We start from the raw sequence: 18,619 nt of genomic DNA on the forward strand, positions 1-18,619 counted from the left end.
TGAGTTTTACGTTCACGACTATAGTTTATAATATATATTAATATTTTACACATAATACAGCATTTAATAACAGATTTTAATAGCCAGCAGGTGGCAGTATTGGCATCATTGTTAATTGTTAATTTTATTTCTGTTCTTAATTCAGGATTTTTTTTGCTTAATTCAAGATTTTTTTTACTTAGTTCAAGCAAAAAAATCTGCCAATATGGAACAAATTAAAATTATCTTGTTCAGATTTATTGATATCAGATTTTCCAGATCTACTGTCTATAAATCAGTTCTTATATCTCACTGAAAAGTTCCTCTTTAGGTGATTCTGTCTGATTTTAAGTGTCATGAGATATTTGGACTAGAAATGACAAAAATACACTTGGAAAGATTTAGATTTTTTTCCAGTGTACTTACATTAGTTACAGACCACACCCCCATGTATATAACTGCCACCCCTACCCCACATACCCCCACCCCAGCTCCGACAAAAAAAACAAAAAACAAACAAACAAAAAAAAAACCTTTGTTTTTTTTTGGGACTAATGGCACCCTGTCTATCTGTGAAATGATGCAGATAATGACTAACACAATATTATCCACTCATCAGAAATCACATACGGCCTTTCATTTGGTTCCACTTTGTTGACCTTCGATGACCTTGAAAGGTCAAGGTCATGATTTTCAAAATAACCTCATTTTTGACCGTAATGCCCTCAATTTTGCAGATTGAGAAAAATGACTAGCATCAGGTTCTAAAGCGTGAAAAAGGCAGTTTCATTAAACAATCCAGTTGTATTCATTTTATGTGAAGAGCTCATATTACTACATAAACTGCATATATTAGGCAAGGTTTTAATTATCAGTCCAGATCCAGTCTAATCTGCATTAAGAAAGTATCCAGCAGTCCCACCGTGGACACACTGCCCTACAGCCAAACAACCCCCCGTGAACACAAAAACCCCCACTCGCGGTTATATTGAACATGTATGAAGAATAAAACTGCACTTCAGATTCTAAGCAGGTACGTTCTTGGACTAATGGATGCCCTGAGCCCTAATTATCCTGTATTTTTTGCCTTTGGTCTTATTTATGAGACAGAATTAATACATGTAGATGGTTTTGTTCTGTCTCTCCTGGAGGTGAACTCAGTGTTTTTTCTACTGTTTGTGGATAACACAGTGACGCACAAACCCATGGACTGGCCTTCAGCGAACTGAGACTTTCATTATGTATGTGAAGTAAAGATGCAAATATTTAAAGACTGCACCTGAGAAATGATAAGAAAAGAAGCCCTTAGTGCAGAGGTGTCAAACATACGGCACGTGGACCCAAACTGAACCGCCAAAGGTTCCATCCGGCCCACAATGTGAATATACAAATTACAAAAATGACACTGGAGGTACAGAGGGTCTGCATGTGACGTCAGTGCTAGTGGAAGTCACTGCGGTTCCGCCCACTGAGTGGCAGAAAGAGGGAGATGAGCGGCAGCGTTGGCTTCAATACTGTTGAAACTGAAGAACAATATTGAATCAAAAATTGGGAAAAGCTGTTGTGAGATTGATTGTATGAAAAGGTTCTTAAAGCAGTGGGAGCTATCATTTTACAGACACCAAAAGACAAAGAAAAGAGAAGGAGGTGGATCCACAAATCCAGGAAACCAAACCTAGATCTGTGGATCCTGTTTGGTGTCAGCTAACATTCATTTATGCTGTATTTTTGGGTCCAATCAGACCTGAAATGACCTATTGTTTTGGCTAACGGTCCTTCTCAGTGCAGCTCTTGGTTTCATGATCAGATCTTTCCTGGTTTTTGTCTTCATTTTGTGATTGTGAACCTTGTGCTCCTACATGATTAGTAAACGAACTGAAACTGAGGCCAACCTAGTTTTACAAATACGGGGAAACTGGAGAATAAAGCTACGACGGAGTATTAGGACCACAGAAGAAAAGAAAAACACTGGGCACTACGAGTATAAAGACATAAAATATGGAGATAAAACCTGTAATTTTATGAGAATAAAGTCGAATACAAAAAGAATCACAATGTTGTGAGAATAAAGTCGTAGTTATAAAAAAAACTCATAATTTAATAAAAATGTCATTGATTTATGAGATTAAAGTCGTCATATTCTGACAATAAAGCCATAATATTACCAGAATAATGTGTTCATTTAAACCAGGTGGTGTAAATCTGCTAATTTCCCAGAATGCAGTGGTGCCCTGCTGGTCCACAGCAGTAGTATCTGTGTTGGATAAAGGACTGGATCTGAACTAGACTCAGTAAATCTGCTCAGTCCCAGTAGATCATGCATAGATTCACTGGGGTCAGTCCACGACCTACTGGAAATGACCTTTGGATCAGCTGGTTCTGGGCCCTAGTTTTGGAGCCTTTGGATCAGCTGGTTCTGGGCCCTAGTTTTGGAGCCTTTGGATCAGCTGGTTCTGGGCCCTAGTTTTGGAGCCTTTGGATCAGCTGGTTCTGGTCCTAGTTTTGGAGCCTTTGGATCAGCTGGTTCTGGGCCTAGTTTTGGAGCCTTTGGATCAGCTGGTTCTGGGCCTAGTTTTGGAGCCTTTGGATCAGCTGGTTCTGGGCCCTAGTTTTGGAGCCTTTGGATCAGCTGGTTCTGGGCCCTAGTTTTGGAGCCTTTGGATCAGCTGGTTCTGGGCCCTAGTTTTGGAGCCTTTGGATCAGCTGGTTCTGGTCCTAGTTTTGGAGCCTTTGGATCAGCTGGTTCTGGGCCTAGTTTTGGAGCCTTTGGATCAGCTGGTTCTGGGCCTAGTTTTGGAGCCTTTGGATCAGTTGGTTCTGGGCCCTAGTTTTGGAGCCTTTGGATCAGCTGGTTCTGGGCCCTAGTTTTGGAGCCTTTGGATCAGCTGGTTCTGGGCCTAGTTTTGGAGCCTTTGGATCAGCTGGTTCTGGGCCCTAGTTTTGGAGCCTTTGGATCAGCTGGTTCTGGGCCCTAGTTTTGGAGCCTTTGGATCAGCTGGTTCTGGGCCCTAGTTTTGGAGCCTTTGGATCAGCTGGTTCTGGTCCTAGTTTTGGAGCCTTTGGATCAGCTGGTTCTGGGCCCTAGTTTTGGAGCCTTTGGATCAGCTGGTTCTGGGCCCTAGTTTTGGAGCCTTTGGATCAGCTGGTTCTGGGCCCTAGTTTTGGAGCCTTTGGATCAGCTGGTTCTGGTCCTAGTTTTGGACCCTGGTTGTCAGTCCTGATGAATCCATGTATATTTGTTTCAGGTCCAAATAGCGCTGATCCCCTCCACCCTGGATCAGGTCTGGATCCTCCATTTGTGTCCACATGTCAGTGTTCATGGACCACTTGTTCTTTGGTAGCTCGTACAGATCCATGTCCAGTCCAACTGTCCTTCATTTAATTTCAGATTTCAGATTTTCCCTTTTCTCTGGTTGTGTTTACTGCTATACTCCGTCATGTTGAGCAGGTTGGTTTAAGACACTCAGTCTGACTGAGAGGGGCGTGGCCTGGGGGGGAAGTGATGTATGTACATACCCTGTATTAAATGTCAAAGGTGTCAAAATCATTTTAGTTTAGGTTCCACATTTAAACCAATATGAACTAAAGTAAAATAATAACTGCCAAATGTAATGTAAAAAAAAAAAAAAAAGGCTGAAAATGTTTATATATGTATACAAACTATCCTTTCACAGTAAAATGTGAACAATCTGCACAAATATGAAAAACCTGAAAAGTGTAATTTTAACAATATTCTGCTTGTTATGAAATATTCTGTGCATTTGTAGATCCACTTTAACCCATGAAGACCCAAACATCCACCATCTACCACATCTCACTCCTTCAGCGCCCCTGCCTTAGTGTAAACACAGACTACAGTTGGTGGTTTGTGGGTGGAGTTCAGACGGTTCAGATTGTCTACGCTCCATATTATCAACAGCACTAGAGGAGCTGTGTGTGATACATGGTTCATAATCTGCTGTGTGACTGACACCGGCCTCGAATGCAGCCCTTTCTGAAACAGACCCAAAGCTCTGGTTGGACCGCTCAGTTTACAGGACACCTGCCAAAGCCCAGGACACGGTGAGCGCTAACCTTGTTCTGTTATTATTCTGACTGTTGTGACCCCAAAAACAAAGACAGAGCCTCCCTCACTGTAAAAAAAAAAATCTGTAATTTAACAGAACTTTAACAGTTCATTTTACAGATTGTTCCTGCATTTTCAAGATACAGGAAAATATTAATGAAAATGGCTAAAACAGACTGTGATTTTACATGTCAAATGTAAAATAACACGAAAAAACTGTATCTGTATAACCAAAAAATTTCCATTTTTTTAAAAAGAAATTTCTTCTTTTTTCACCGAAAAATACTTTTAAAATACAAATGTATTGTAATTTCACAAATATTTCTTTTCTATTTATGAGATTAAACTGTTAATTTAAAGTTTAATACTGTAAAAAAAAATAATAAAACGAGATAAAATTACTGACAATTAACCGTAAAAGAAGTATTTGTTCTGTGAGTTTAATCAGACTTGTTTGTTATTGACAAATATCTTATGTAATTATGGGAGGTTTCACAACAAAAATGTTGAATAAATGTATTTTTGTGAATGTATAACATGTATAAGCACTGATAAACTGTCCAAATACAGTTTTTATCAGTGGATTGGACAACTGAGTCTCACTGAAAATTATTTATAATTATATATATATATATATATATATATATACATACACATATATAGGTAATTTGATTGTTTTAATATATGAAAATATTCTTTATTAAACATTAAAAAGTAAAAAAAATATGCAAAATCTCATGTAAAGTTAGGGCAAAAAACTGTATTTTAATTATGGAAAATTACCGTATTTTTATGAGATGGTTATTTTCCATTATTTAACAGTATTTTTTCGGCACCCCTGCTGCCATAATAATACCGTTTTTTTTTTTTTTTTACAGTGCTCTACTATTGATGCATGTATGACAGCTAAGTTTATGGCATTATAATTCTGAAAAAATGGGCTAATATGAACTAGAGCTGAAATTATATGGATTACAATATTAAATTACACCCAAGAAACCAAAAATATGCACAACAAACCCCACCCCTCGCATGTACTCAAACTTATTTTGGCATCAATCCAGCTGATGTCATCATGTCTATACGTGCGCTGATGTAAGCTATTTGTGTAGATTTTTTTGCTTATTTTTCCACATTATTTACTATTTTGCAAGGTTTTTATTCATTTTATCCACTGTCATTAATCCAACTCTATGGGTTTTACTGGTGAATCAATGTTGGAGAAGATGACGGTGTTTCCAATGGCAACTACAGAGCCTCTGAACGTCTAAATATGGTCATATCTGATGACCATGAAAAGATGAAGAACTGTATTTTACACCAAAAACCTGATTTTGGGCCACATTTACCTACAGTCTGAACGTAGCCTCAGTCAGTTCGTAAAGCGAGTCCGACTTCAGGAAATGGAATGATTTATCTGTTGGTGGAATGTGTGAATGGGAGTTGAAAAAAACGCGTTCCTCCCTGTGTTTAAGGCAGCATATGAGCGGAGAGCGTTATTGGCTGAACCTGTAAACGTTCTCATCTTGCCATGTTTAGTCCGATCTGTTGGGCTCGGTTTCATCTGTGCTTTGGAAGTGGGAGGTCTGGCTTATGGTTAACACAAAGCTGTCATACTGACCTACAGGTTCCCTCTGATTCTGGTGGAGGACCTTGCTGTTACTGCCGTCCATGTTCGCCATGTTAATGGTGTTGCCATCTGTCCAATAGATTTTCCTGCGGAGGAAGGTGTGAGCTTAAGAGTAAGTGAACCAGTCGCACACAAGATAAGAGAAAAAGAATCAATTAAAGGTTCAGTGTGTTCCATTTAGGAGGCTCTAAACGCAGGGCTCTCAAACTCATTTTCTTTCAGGGGCCACATTCAGCCCAATTTCATCTGCAATGGGCCAGACCAGTAAAATAATAGCATAATAACCTGTAAATACCGACGACTCCAAATGTTTGTTTTTGTTTTAGTGCAAAATAACCCCATTAAATTATGAAAATACTTCCTTTTATAAACTATCAAAGAAAAAATGTGAATAACCTGAAAAAACTGACATTTCTCAAGAAAAATAAGTGCAATTTTAACAATATTCTGCCTCAACTTATCATTTCTACATGTGCATTATGGATCAGAGCTACAAAGACACTGTTGTTCGTCCATCAGTCCACATGACGACCTTGACTTCAGTTTTTGTGGGTCCTGCAGTGGCCTTGTCAGCCCTATTTTTGCCCTGAAGTATCTGCCACAAAGATACTAAACACCGAGGAACAGGCAGAAAATAGTTAAAATTGTGTTTAATTTTCTTCAGACATTTCAGGTTGTTCATATTTGTTCAGGTTATTCACATTTTAATGTTACAGGATAGTTTGTAAATGTTAATATTTTCATAATTTAATGCCATTTTTTACACTAAAACAAAGACAAAAGTTTGAAGTTGTCATTACTTACAGGCTTAATGTAAGATTATTTTTTTCACATCAAACCGAGAAGAAAATCTGCAGTCCTTCTTTTTTGTGGGTTCTTCTGCTGTTATTATTTGACTGTAGATCAGATTGGTCTGGATGTGGAACCCACACTAAAATGAGTTCCACAGCCTGGACTGTGGAATTTCTGCACTTTGTAAATTCATCCCAGGGGCCGGACTGGAACCTTTGGCGGGACGCATCTGGCCCCTGGGACGCATGTTTGAGACCCCTGCTCTAATGGCACAGATGGAACATAATATTCATTATTATGTTTAAATTAGTGTATAATCACACAAAAATAACACCGGATAGCTTTTGCTGCCTTTGAAGGAGCTGTTTATATGTAGACGAGGGGCAATTTTTTCTGCAGCAGCTCAGAATAACCTTCTTTTATCCGTTTTGTGGTGAATGACATCCAGCATTAAGGCGCATTACCGTCACATCGCTGCTAGACGCTACTAACACACTGAACCTTTAATGTGATGTGAGCAACTATAACCAAAGCACTGACAACATCTACAAAACATGTCATGGTTGAAAAACATGTTTTCTACAACAACGAGGCTGGCTTCATGAAGGCGGCGTCTCTTTTGAGGTTGTGTAATAATGTGGCGTACGTCGACGGGGAAGGGCTGACGGAGTGCACGGCCCGCTCTAATCTACTTACCCCTTGGCGGGGTGCACTACAAGACACCTTGGCTTATCGATGCCGTGGATGATGGAGGTCTTCAGGGATCCATCAAAGCGAGCCACATTGATTTGCGACTCGTCATTTTCGGAGCTGAGCCAGTACAAGTTCCTGGAAAGCCAGTCCAAAGCCAGACCGCGGCAGTTGACGATGTCTGTCAAGGAGATGTCAATGTAAGGAACAGCAACAGCAAAAAAGCTTGAGTGTTTTTTGGCAATTTTTGTCAAAGAGAGGAAATGACAGCAATTATGTGTATAGTAAAAAAAACCCCAAGTATTTATTTTTAACCCTTTCATGCACGAATTATGAGAGCCTTAATGAAGTTTTTTTTTGTTTTCCTGAGTGTTTTTATTCCTCTAGGCATAAAAAAACAATGTGATTGACTTTTTTTTTTTTTACCTATTTTTCACGGAGATGCAAAAATGTCCATTCAGCTGGACACCATGCATTTAATTTTTGAAGAGAAGAAACGTCTTTACTGATATACTGTGTGAAAACTATGACATAAAAACAGTTTTAATGCAGCTCATCTGATGTTTTCTAACATTTTAACATACTATAATACTGGTGATTACTCACTCCATGGGGATACTATGCGAAAAAAGGAATCTTTTTGTTTAACCCATAAAAACCCAGTGCTACTTTTGTCTTCATTTTGTTTAAAAAAAACTGCTAATTACAGTCTAATAACAACAACAAGCAACTGATTTACACTCAAACATGTTAGTGCAGATCAAGTTTATGAAGTTACAGTAATTATATGAACTGCAACGTATGGGATGATGCATGAGAGTCCACTGTGTTGGCAGACATGGAACTAAAATAACAAAATCCATGAACAGAACAGCTGTCAAATAGCTGTCCACTGTAGTGGCCACTGTGCATGAAAGGATTAACGGCTACACAAGCAAAACAAAAGTACCCCCCACTGCCTGAAAACCCCCCACCCCCCAGTCTAATGGACAGTGAAATAACACTGGTCTACAAATGTTTCCAGAAAAAAAGGAGTGAAGTTTGACTAGGTGATAAACACAAATCTAGTCCTAAATACTGGTTGGCTGAAGTTTCACAGATACACACTGTAAAAATCTAAATCTGACCAAGTGTATTTTCTCATTTCTAGTCCAAATATCTCATCACACTTAAAATCTGACAGAATCACCTAAAGAGGAACTTTTCAGTGAGATATAAGAACTGATTTATAGACATTAGATCCGAAAAATCTGATTTACACTAATCTGAACAAGATAATTTTCACTTGCTCCATAGGCTTTTTTTTTTTTTGCTTAATTCAGGATTTTTTTGCTTAATTGTTGTTTTTCCGACATTTAGTAAATATCAGTAAAGTTTTGTGCAGATATCCAATGGAAAAGAAACTAGTAACAATCAAGATCTATTGTATTCTATCCTATCCTATTCTTTTTTTGTTTAAAGTGTTTAATTACATACCGAGTCACAGAAAAATATAATAGTCATTGTTTTTTTGTTTTTAAACCCAAACCCATGAACATTCCCACCCTGTTGCACCAAAAAACAAAACAAAACAAAAAAAACAATTCTATCCTATTCTACTCTATCCTGTCCTGTCCTATTCTATCCTATTCTATTGTAACTCATTCTATTCTATTCTATCCTGTTTTATTCTATTCTATTCTATTCTATTCTATTCTATTCTATTCTATTCTATCCTGTTTTATTCTATTCTATTCTATTCTATTCTATTCTATTCTATTCTATTCTATCCTGTTTTATTCTATTATATTCTATTCTGTTCTATCCTGTTTTATTCTATTCTATTCTGTTTTATTCTATTCTATTCTATCCTGTTCTATTCTATTCTATTCTATTCTATTCTATTCTATTCTATTCTATTCTATTCTATCCTGTTTTATTCTATTATATTCTATTCTGTTCTATCCTGTTTTATTCTGTTCTATTCTATTCTATTCTATTCTATTCTATCCTATCCTATTCTATCCTGTTTTATTCTATTCTATTCTATTCTATTCTATTCTATTCTATTCTATTCTATTCTATTCTATTCTGTTCTGTCCTGTTTTATTCTATTCTATTCTGTTCTGTTCTATTCTATTCTATTCTATTCTATTCTATTCTATTCTATTCTATTCTATTCTATTCTATTCTATTCTATTCTATCCTGTTCTATTCTATTCTATCCTATTCTATTCTATTCTATTCTGTTCTATTCTATCCTGTTCTATTCTATTCTAATGTCAACAGTCCTGCTCTGTGTTTTTTTCCGTGCATGTGGACTTGAGCGCCCACCTGCAGATATAATGGTCTCTAGCTGGGTTCCGTTTATAAAGGCCCGTTTGATGGTCTGGGTTTTGATGTCGGCCCAGTAGATCCGCTCCTCTTGTGCGTCGTAGTCCACCACCGCAACATCATCAATGTCTGGCACCGTCAGCGCCGTCATTACGTTCATGTACGGATTGTCGATGTCCACGCCTCGGATTTCAGAGCGCCGCACATACAGGAGGAACCTTTTCAAGGCTGGTGATATAATGGAGATATAAAACACTGAAGAAAGGGCACTGGGCTGACCTTTACTGTTGGTTTTTTTTTCTTTTCAGCAGATGCATCTGAGACTGTGATCACATCAGTCTGATGCAAATGCTGATGTCAATCAAAATCAACAAAACCAAAAGGGCAGAAATCCATTTTTTTTCATAACAAATCACCTCTCCTCTTCTAATATTTTACACTGAGAACAAAAGAAGAGCAGACGAACACTGAGGAATGTGCAGTGGCTCACCAAAGCACGACTGTTTGTTGGGTGAAAGCTTCATAAGGTGTGGACAGGTGCAGGATGCAGTGCGGTTGTAATTGATGAGACACAGATGCGAACATGGACCGCGTCCATCATTCTCCTCACATGGGTTAGAGGCTGAAAGCGAGAGGAGAGACAAAGGAATAGTGAAGGGAAGATAACAATTCACAGCATATATGGCAGCATCAAGACAAAACAGAGACATGAATTTATACTATTTACAATCCAATGCTTATAGCAGGGGTTTCCACCCTGTTTTGGCTCATGACAATATTTTAACATCACACATTTCTGGTGATCCCAGACATTCAAAACAGAGACTTTTTTTTTTTTACTAAAATTAGTTTATTTTTGATCAAATAATAGTTTACTCTACTATATTACAAATAAATGTTAATTTTAGAGGACATTTAGGAAATGTGTTCTTGTCTGTTCTTCTGTTCTCGTGTTCTTGTGAAATGTTATCAGTTGCAGCCCCAGTTCTGTTCCAACTGCAAGTTTGCATAAACCAAGAACACATGGAATACCTGGAAGTTGTTCTTGTCTGCTAGCTTAAAGGTGTGGGAGACTTTCCTGACCAATTTTTCATCAAATCTGTAAAACCCCAGTCATATCCTCAGTATCATGAATCCGTAAGTCTTTGTCATTCCTCACCTGAATCTCTTGCATTACGGTGAACAGTTTCAAAGTGCCATCCACCAGAAACAAACCATGTGTTTACAGACAGAGCCGGGAGGGAGCTGGGAATCTGAGGAATTTTGTTGCGACGAGTAGTGTAGGAAGCGAAGGCTCGTGCAGCTGCCTGACAGTGGCAGCGCAACCACAAGATATTATATGGATGAAACAAACACAACGCTGAAACAGCTGAAACGTGGAAACGGTTGGAGGAATATGCACAGAGGGAAGGGAGCTCCTGCTGTTTCCACGTCGTGTCTGTAGCAACTGTTGCTGTAAAGGCTGGTTTATGTTCGCTGCACAAACGTGACGTGCGGAAAATAGACGTGGGGAGTCAGCACGAGACTCCGCGTGGTGCTTTTATACTTCAGGCATCTCCGTGCAGCGTCTGCTCCCAAACTGCAGGGGGCAGTGTGCCACAAACACACGTCTATCACAGTAAAAAACTAGAGAAGAAGAAAATTCATCAGTTTGTTTTCTGTTTTCACATAGTTATCAATAAACTTACCTCCTCTGGAGGGAAATCTGTGTCTGTTTCCCTGTGTTTAATAAAATTCCAGATCCAGCTCAACTCTTTCAGAATCCGTGGGACGTTTGGCCCCTCCCCCCTGGGTCTCCACTTCTCCCTTTGGCGGTCTCTTTTGCCTTTACACATCTGTCCTGAATGTTTTTCCAGTTTTTCTTTGCCCATTCCTCCTCTTTCCCTACATGAATTGTTCACCCCACAGCTGTGGTGGTGGTCCCGGTGTGATGAATCCTACCAGTGTTTGTACTTCTGTACTTCTACCACCAGGAGCTCCTGAATGTCAGCCATGTTGTCCGCGCATCTCTTACAAATTTTCTGAGGTGCACGACGCGGAAAGTTTCCGCTTGAGATGAGCCGTGTGAAGGGGCGGGGCTGTGAAAATGGCCGCCGACTGTTAATTGACCGCGTGAAGCCGCGCAGAGCTCGCTGACACAGTAAGCATAAACCAGCCTTCAGGTGGCTATGCAAGCTTCCCTTTCCCACAATGCATGTCGCGACAAAATTCCGAAGATGCCCAAGTTTGTTCCCCGTGATGCAAGAGATTCAGGTGAGTAATGACAGACAGACTTACGGATTTGATACTGAGGATATGACTGGGGTTTGACAGATTTGATGAAACACTGGTCACAACAGTCTCCTGCACCTTTAAACTAAGGATGCACTGGTTGGTGACTCACGTAGACTTGGCTGGGAAATAATTCCCAAGATGCAGTTCATGCCGGCTTGACCAGGACCCGGGCAGCTGTGCTCGGCTGAACCGACGACATGTATTACAGTTTTGAAAAATGTACAAAACGTGTAAATGACATGTAAATACTAGTACAGATATACTGAAATCAAATCGGTGACGCTGTGGTGATTTAAGGGAAATATGTTCTGGAGCAGATGGAGTAAATACAGCAGAGATGGGGTTAAAGGTCACAAGTACACAGCCGTTCAGTTACAGATAGACTTGTGTTTGTGGGAAGTCCGTTCTCTGGGACCATTCTGACCAAGCTTCTTCTTCAAACTAAAACTCAGTCACTTATTTTGACAGTCGTTGCCACATATTGTCTTATTTTGTTCAGATTCACCAGTTTTTACTCGTACTCCAGGTAAGATTGGTCGACTGCATTTGACTAAGACCAGAGAAAAACCTCACAAAAGCATGACAGCCCAGGAAAGAACACAGAGACACGATACAATCAAATTCAGATTTTTTAAAAATGTTTTTGAGGTATTTCTATGATTGATGATTAAATTTGTGGTTGAAAAGCGTCTCATTCGTCAGTTGCCCACAGTATTGCTGTCATGCAGAGCACCTGGCTAGACACCTTTGTATCAGAAGTAATAGAATCAAAAATATAATAATTAAACAAAAGGATGTCTTTGGGATACAGCGGAAATAAATATTTTTCACTTTAACAGATTTGTTTTTGCCATGACAGTATGACAGCCGACACAAATAAATGAGCCCTTTCAGATTGTCTTGGAAAGTAAAAACACTATGTTCTTTTGGTGAAAAAAAAAAATTCTTAACCCATAAAGACCCACAGCTACTTTTGTGTCAGTTACAAAATGAATTTTGCTCTCTATTTAACGTTTCTTAACTGATTTAGCACCATTTATTACAATAATATTCTCTGTATATTGTGTTTTTTCAGTGTAAATCATATATTTTCCTATATTTCATTTACTTTTCATATAGATGTTCATAAAAGCTCAGATTAAAATTGAGGGTTATTTAAATCAGAAACTGAAAAAAACTGAAAAAATAATAACATTTTCTGCAAAACTATCACTGAGTGAACATAAAAACAAGCATCTTTAATCCCTATCATTAATGAAAACACATGGGTTTCAGATTCATGTTGAGGGTTATTATATCAAAAACAACTTTTTTCCCTGTTTGTTTATTTTGTGTTTTGGTGTTTTTTATCCCACATTTTACACTGGAAAAGACAGGAGTCTTTATTATAGAACAAAAAATATGTCAATTTCAGCCCCTCATTAAACCTAACAGATCAGGAACTATTTTCATGGCAAGTTGCAAAAGATTTTTTTTCTCTACATTTAACATTTTCCAAGTGCTTTATCACTGTATTCATCCAATCATGTATTTACCTTAGAAATGTTAATTATAGCTCAGAGCAAATTCAAAGGTTATTATATCAAAAGAGAAAAGTAAAGAAAAAGTGACTTTTTCTGCAAAACCAATCCAAATATATGATGTATTATAATATTACCCAATGCTCTCTGCAGTTTTTCGGTGAAAATCAGGTATTTTCCTTTATTTAATTTAATGACAATGGAAATGTTCATAAAAGATTACATCAAAAACAGAGAAAACTGAAAAAAATAATGACTTTTTGAGCAAAACTATCACTGAGTGAACATAAAAACAAGCATCTCCAATCACTATCATTAATGAAAACACATGAGTTTCAGATTCATGTTGAGGGTTATTCCATCCAAAACAACTTTCTTTTTTCTTGTTTGTTTATTTTGTGTTTTGGTGTTATTCATCCCACATTTTATGCCAGAAAAGAAAGGAGTCTTTATTACAGAACAAAAAATATGTCAATTTCAGCCCCTCATTAAACCTAACAGATCAGGAACTATTTTCATGGAAAGCTGCATATTATTTTTTTCTCTGCATTTAACATTTTCCAAGTGCTTTATCACTGTATTCATCAAAATCATGTATTTACCATAAATATGTTCATTATAGCTCAGAGCAAATTCAAAGGTTATTAAAGGCTGGTTCTGACTATTGGATGTTCTGATTTTATTAGATGTCTTATTTACTGTTATTCATCATTTTATTTTGTGGTACTGAAGAGGGTAAGCTCTACCCAGTTTTGTTGTATAGCCATTGTACAACGACAATAAACTTATTCTATTCTATTCTTATATTAAAAGAGAAAAGTAAAGAAAAACAAATCCAAATATATCATGTGTTATATTATCCAATGCTCTCTGCATTTTTTTCAGTGAAAATCTGGTATCTTCCTATATTTAATTTAATGACAATCACATTTCACCCATTATAAGTACATAGGGGAAAAAAAAGATTTTAAAAATTCATAAAAAATATGAAGTTTGACCTACTGTTCCCAAAATGTAATCTATTCTGGGTCACTGGCAATCTATATAAACCTAATTTAGTATGAATTCAACCAATAGTTTTGCTGCTAAAGTGTTAACAAACAAACAAACCGAACCAAAAACAATAGCCTATGTAACAATAATATCACTTACTTTCATGGCAAGCTGCAAAGGATTTTTTTTCTCTACATTTAACATTTTCCAAGTGCTTTATCACTGTATTCATCAAATCATGTATTTACCACATAAATGTTCATTATAGCTCAGAGCAAATTCAAAGGTTATTATATCAAAAGAGAAAAGTAAAGAAAAAGTGACTTTTTCTGCAAAACCAATCCATATATATCATGTATATGTATATTATTCAATGCTTTCTGCATTTTTTCAGTGAAAATCAGCTATGTTCCTATATTTAATTTAATGACAGTGGAGATGTTTATAAAAGGTTATATCAAAAACAGAGAAAACTGAAGAACAAGACTATGGAAAATATATACAATATGATTTTTCTTTAGTTTACTCACTTCCAATATTAAAAAATGCAGGATACATATTCTCAGTTAAACTCTACTTGAAGATTGAACTGCTGACATTTCCAACAAGGCGGCACAGCGAGCTGAATTTCATTTCACATGCATGAGTGAACAGCGATCTTATAAGAACAATACATTCCAAGAAGTCAGTTTTCATGAATGTTCCCCGCTATTCGAAATAATTCACCTCAGAAAAAAAAAAAAAAAAACCCACAACCCCAGTCACCCACAGCTCAATTATTGCCCGTCATAGCGCAATCACATCAGATGCATCAAACCCGGGTTTCTGCATCTATTGTGGATGATCCATGTCATACAAGCTCATTCAGAGTTAATTTCCTGGGCTTACAGAGCGCCGTATGGGGGGAGGCGCACTGCATCATAAACACGGCTTATTTCCGACAAAAAAAAAAACACCAGCGTGTCTCCTGGAGCTGGAGGCAGCACCCAGCTGACTGGGGTGTGTTAACGGGGAGACGTCGGAGCCGATGCACAACTGTTTTACACCTGGATCACGCTGTTGAGGGATGACAGGCGGCGACACAGTCAAGGTGTTTGTTTGCTCTGAACTGTCAAACGTCTTTGAAACAAATAAATTAGAGGATGAGAACAGAGCTATGTTGAACAGGTGAGACTGGGGCTTCACACCGATGTTTAATCCAACGAAAATTCACTGTTGAATTCACACACTAGAAATAATGCATTCATATTATATTCCTTTTACTGACAGACACAGTTTTTGTCCTTTTCACCTTCTGTCATGGTGATAATAGTGTGGTTTGTGTCTTCTGCTAGTACTCATATACAGTCACGACTAAAAGAAAGTAATCCACACTAACACATTTCTGTAATTTCTACAGTTAAATATTACAGTAGCTTCTTGTTCTAACAATTTGCCAGGTGTAACTCAGTGCCGTAGTCCAGGGTATACCTACTTATTTTTCAGTCATTGTGTATACCCACTGCTAAATCCCCCTGATGGGCACCATTCAGTAGTATCGGCTGCCAAACTGCTCATGTTTTCCCCTAGGATGGTGAAGCCATGACCCGCCCTACTCTGCCTCTAATTGGCTAGTACTTGTTACCTTCACTGCAGTGGTGTACTGGTCCCTGGAGAAGTGGGTATACTCTGAATTTTTTATTTTTTTTAAGTAGTCCAGAAAAAACATCCCTGTCTTAGGAACAGTGACACATCAGACTACTCTAGTTTACCCAAAAATCCATCAGCAGTATTTACTCAGTATTATAAAGTTATCATGACTTGATCAGGAGCAGTTTGTAGGTTTTACTGGACACACAAGTATACTGTATGAATGGAAATGGATTAACATGAGGCAAACAGAGGAGAACGTTAGCCTTTTATAACGTTAGCCTTTCATAACGTTAGCCTACTCACACAGTTGAACTATTGGTGACAAAATCTCTTCTCTAAATGTGCAGTCATATGTCCAGTATTTTAAAACAGTGACTGATTCTGAAACCACCTTAAAACTGACCTCAGAATTATGGATTCCATCAAAGTAGGTTCTCTAAATGTGTGTCACTCATTTGAAAGACGTTTATTCTGCCTTTCTTGTTGGCATTTCCAATCACACATCTTTCAACGAGACGTGCAGTGACCTGTCAATCAACTGGGGTGGCACTGGCAACTGAGGAGGTGTCCAATCAGGTTCCAGAGGTGGACAGAGCTAAGCAGAGCCCTGGCTCTGGTGCTAAATTAGAAATATTTTCCTCTGCATGACCCGCCCTACTCTGCTTCTGATTGGCTCATCAGTCCTCATACCTAAAGTTAACCAATCTAATCAGTGAAGGTAGTGAGTATTAGCCAATTAGAGGCAGAGTAGGGCGGGTCATGGCTTCACCAGCCTAGGAGAAAAAATGAGCAATCTGATGTGCATCGGGGGGATTCAGAAGTGGGTATACGCAACACTGACTGAAAAATCAGTAGGTATACTCCGTATACCGCCGTATACCCTGGACTACACCACTGCTTCACTGATTAGACTGATTAATTTTATGCATGAGGACTGATGAGCCAATCAGAGGCAGAGTAGGGTGGGTCATGCAGAGGAAAATATTGCTCATTTAGCACCAGAGCCAGGGTTCTGCATAGCTTTGTCCACCTCTGGAACCTGACTGGACACCTCCTCAGGTGCCAGTGCCACCCCAGCTGATTGACAGGTCACTGCACATCTCGTTGAAAGAAAGATGTACTATTGGAAATGCCAACGAGAAAGGCAGAATAAACGTCTTTGAAATGAGTGACATATATCAAGAGAACCTACTTTGACGGAATACACAATTCTGAGGTAAGTTTTAAGGTGGTTTCAGAATGAGTCATTGTTTTAAACTAGTGGAAATATGACTGCACATTTAGAGAAGAGATGGCATCACCAACAGAGGTGGGTAATCCCAGCTCCATAGAATAAAAGTCCTGCCATGTATTGGTTCTACCTGTTAACACAGGTGATTCCACTAATTATCCCATCTACCTGGATGAGCAGTTGTGTTCATCAAAATGGGCTGCTTCAGTGAGTGGTTGGAACAAATACATGTCAGGACTTTTACTCTATGGAGCTGGAATTACCCACCTCTGGTCACCAATCGTTCAACTATGCGAGTAGGTTAACGTTATAAAAGGCTAACATTATGAAAGACTAACCTCATGAAAGGCTAATGTTATGAAAGGCTAAAGCTATGAAAGGCTAACATTATAAAAGGCTAACGTTATGAAAGGCTGATGCTATACAAGGCTAATGTCATGAAAGGCTGACATTATGAAGACTAACGTTATGACAGGCTAATGCTATACAAGGCTAATGTCATCAAAGGCTAACATTATGAAGACTAACGTTATGAAAGGCTAACGTTATAAAAGGCTAACGTTATCCTCTGTTTGCCTCCTGTTGAATCCATTCCCATTCATGCAGATGCTTGTGTGTCCAGTAAAACCTACAAACTGCTCCTGATCAAGTCATGATAATTTTATAATAGTGAGTAAATACTACTGATGGATTTTTGGGTAAAATAAACAGAGTCGTCTGACATGTCACTGTTTCTAAAACGGTGTTTTTCTGGACTACTTTAAAAAAAAAAAGGCAAAAATTGAGAGTGTACCCACTTCTCCAGGGACCACTGCACCACTGGTGTAACGGAACATTGCAATGCATTATGGGTAAAAAAATATATATTTCGGAGGGTACTCCACTGTAAAAAGTTTGAGAAGCACTGCTCTAGGTAATAAAGTCGACATGTGGAAAACATTAAGTCTATGCACTCGAATCACAGCAGATACTTATGTAATTTCACGCTGCTTGGTACATATCACTTTGAAACCAAGCATAACAGCTAAAAAGACAGATCGTACGTACGGGAACATGTGCTGTCGTTAAAATTTATCAAAGTGTATTACTGTGTTCCAGAAAACCCTCATCTGCGTGAAAATTTATGTTCTTTCATCAAGCACGCTGAATCAATAAGCAATCTAAAAAGGCACTTCTCTGCTATTTGCTGTCGAGGCTTCTTTGTAATTCTACGTCGCTCCGCACGACGATGTAACCTTGGGACTAGCAATCTGTCGTCTAATTTTCAAATCCTTGTTACTCATTCTTATGATAAAACGTCGGCTTGTCTTCCAGCTGACAGATAATGTATTTACAGATGTTTATGCCACCGGCAGAGCTCCCCTCCACGGCTCCCGAGACGAGTGGCGTGTTGCCGTTCAGGTGTCATTTCCTTATCCATCTTTCTCGCCGTCTTCCTCTGTTCCAGATGTGCATGATCTATCAGGGCGTCTTATCTCCAGCCTTTGGTTCTTGGTTTG

The 18,619-nt window shown here is 38.4% G+C and overlaps 1 protein-coding gene across 1 annotated transcript in view; it reads right to left on the reverse strand.

Moving 5' to 3' along the window:
- lrp1bb (low density lipoprotein receptor-related protein 1Bb) overlaps positions 1-18,619 on the reverse strand; it is a 930,516-nt gene that overhangs the window by 324,570 nt on the left and 587,327 nt on the right. The window contains exons 28-31 of the mRNA XM_030124596.1: positions 9,961-10,092; positions 9,471-9,698; positions 7,164-7,338; positions 5,667-5,761 (exon numbers count right to left, since the gene is read on the reverse strand). Of these exons, the coding sequence (XP_029980456.1) occupies positions 5,667-5,761; positions 7,164-7,338; positions 9,471-9,698; positions 9,961-10,092 (630 nt within the window). The remainder of the gene's footprint in view (positions 1-5,666; positions 5,762-7,163; positions 7,339-9,470; positions 9,699-9,960; positions 10,093-18,619) is intronic.

Source organism: Sphaeramia orbicularis, chromosome 21 (genome assembly GCF_902148855.1).
Source record: "Sphaeramia orbicularis chromosome 21, fSphaOr1.1, whole genome shotgun sequence".
Taxonomy (NCBI): domain Eukaryota; kingdom Metazoa; phylum Chordata; class Actinopteri; order Kurtiformes; family Apogonidae; genus Sphaeramia; species Sphaeramia orbicularis.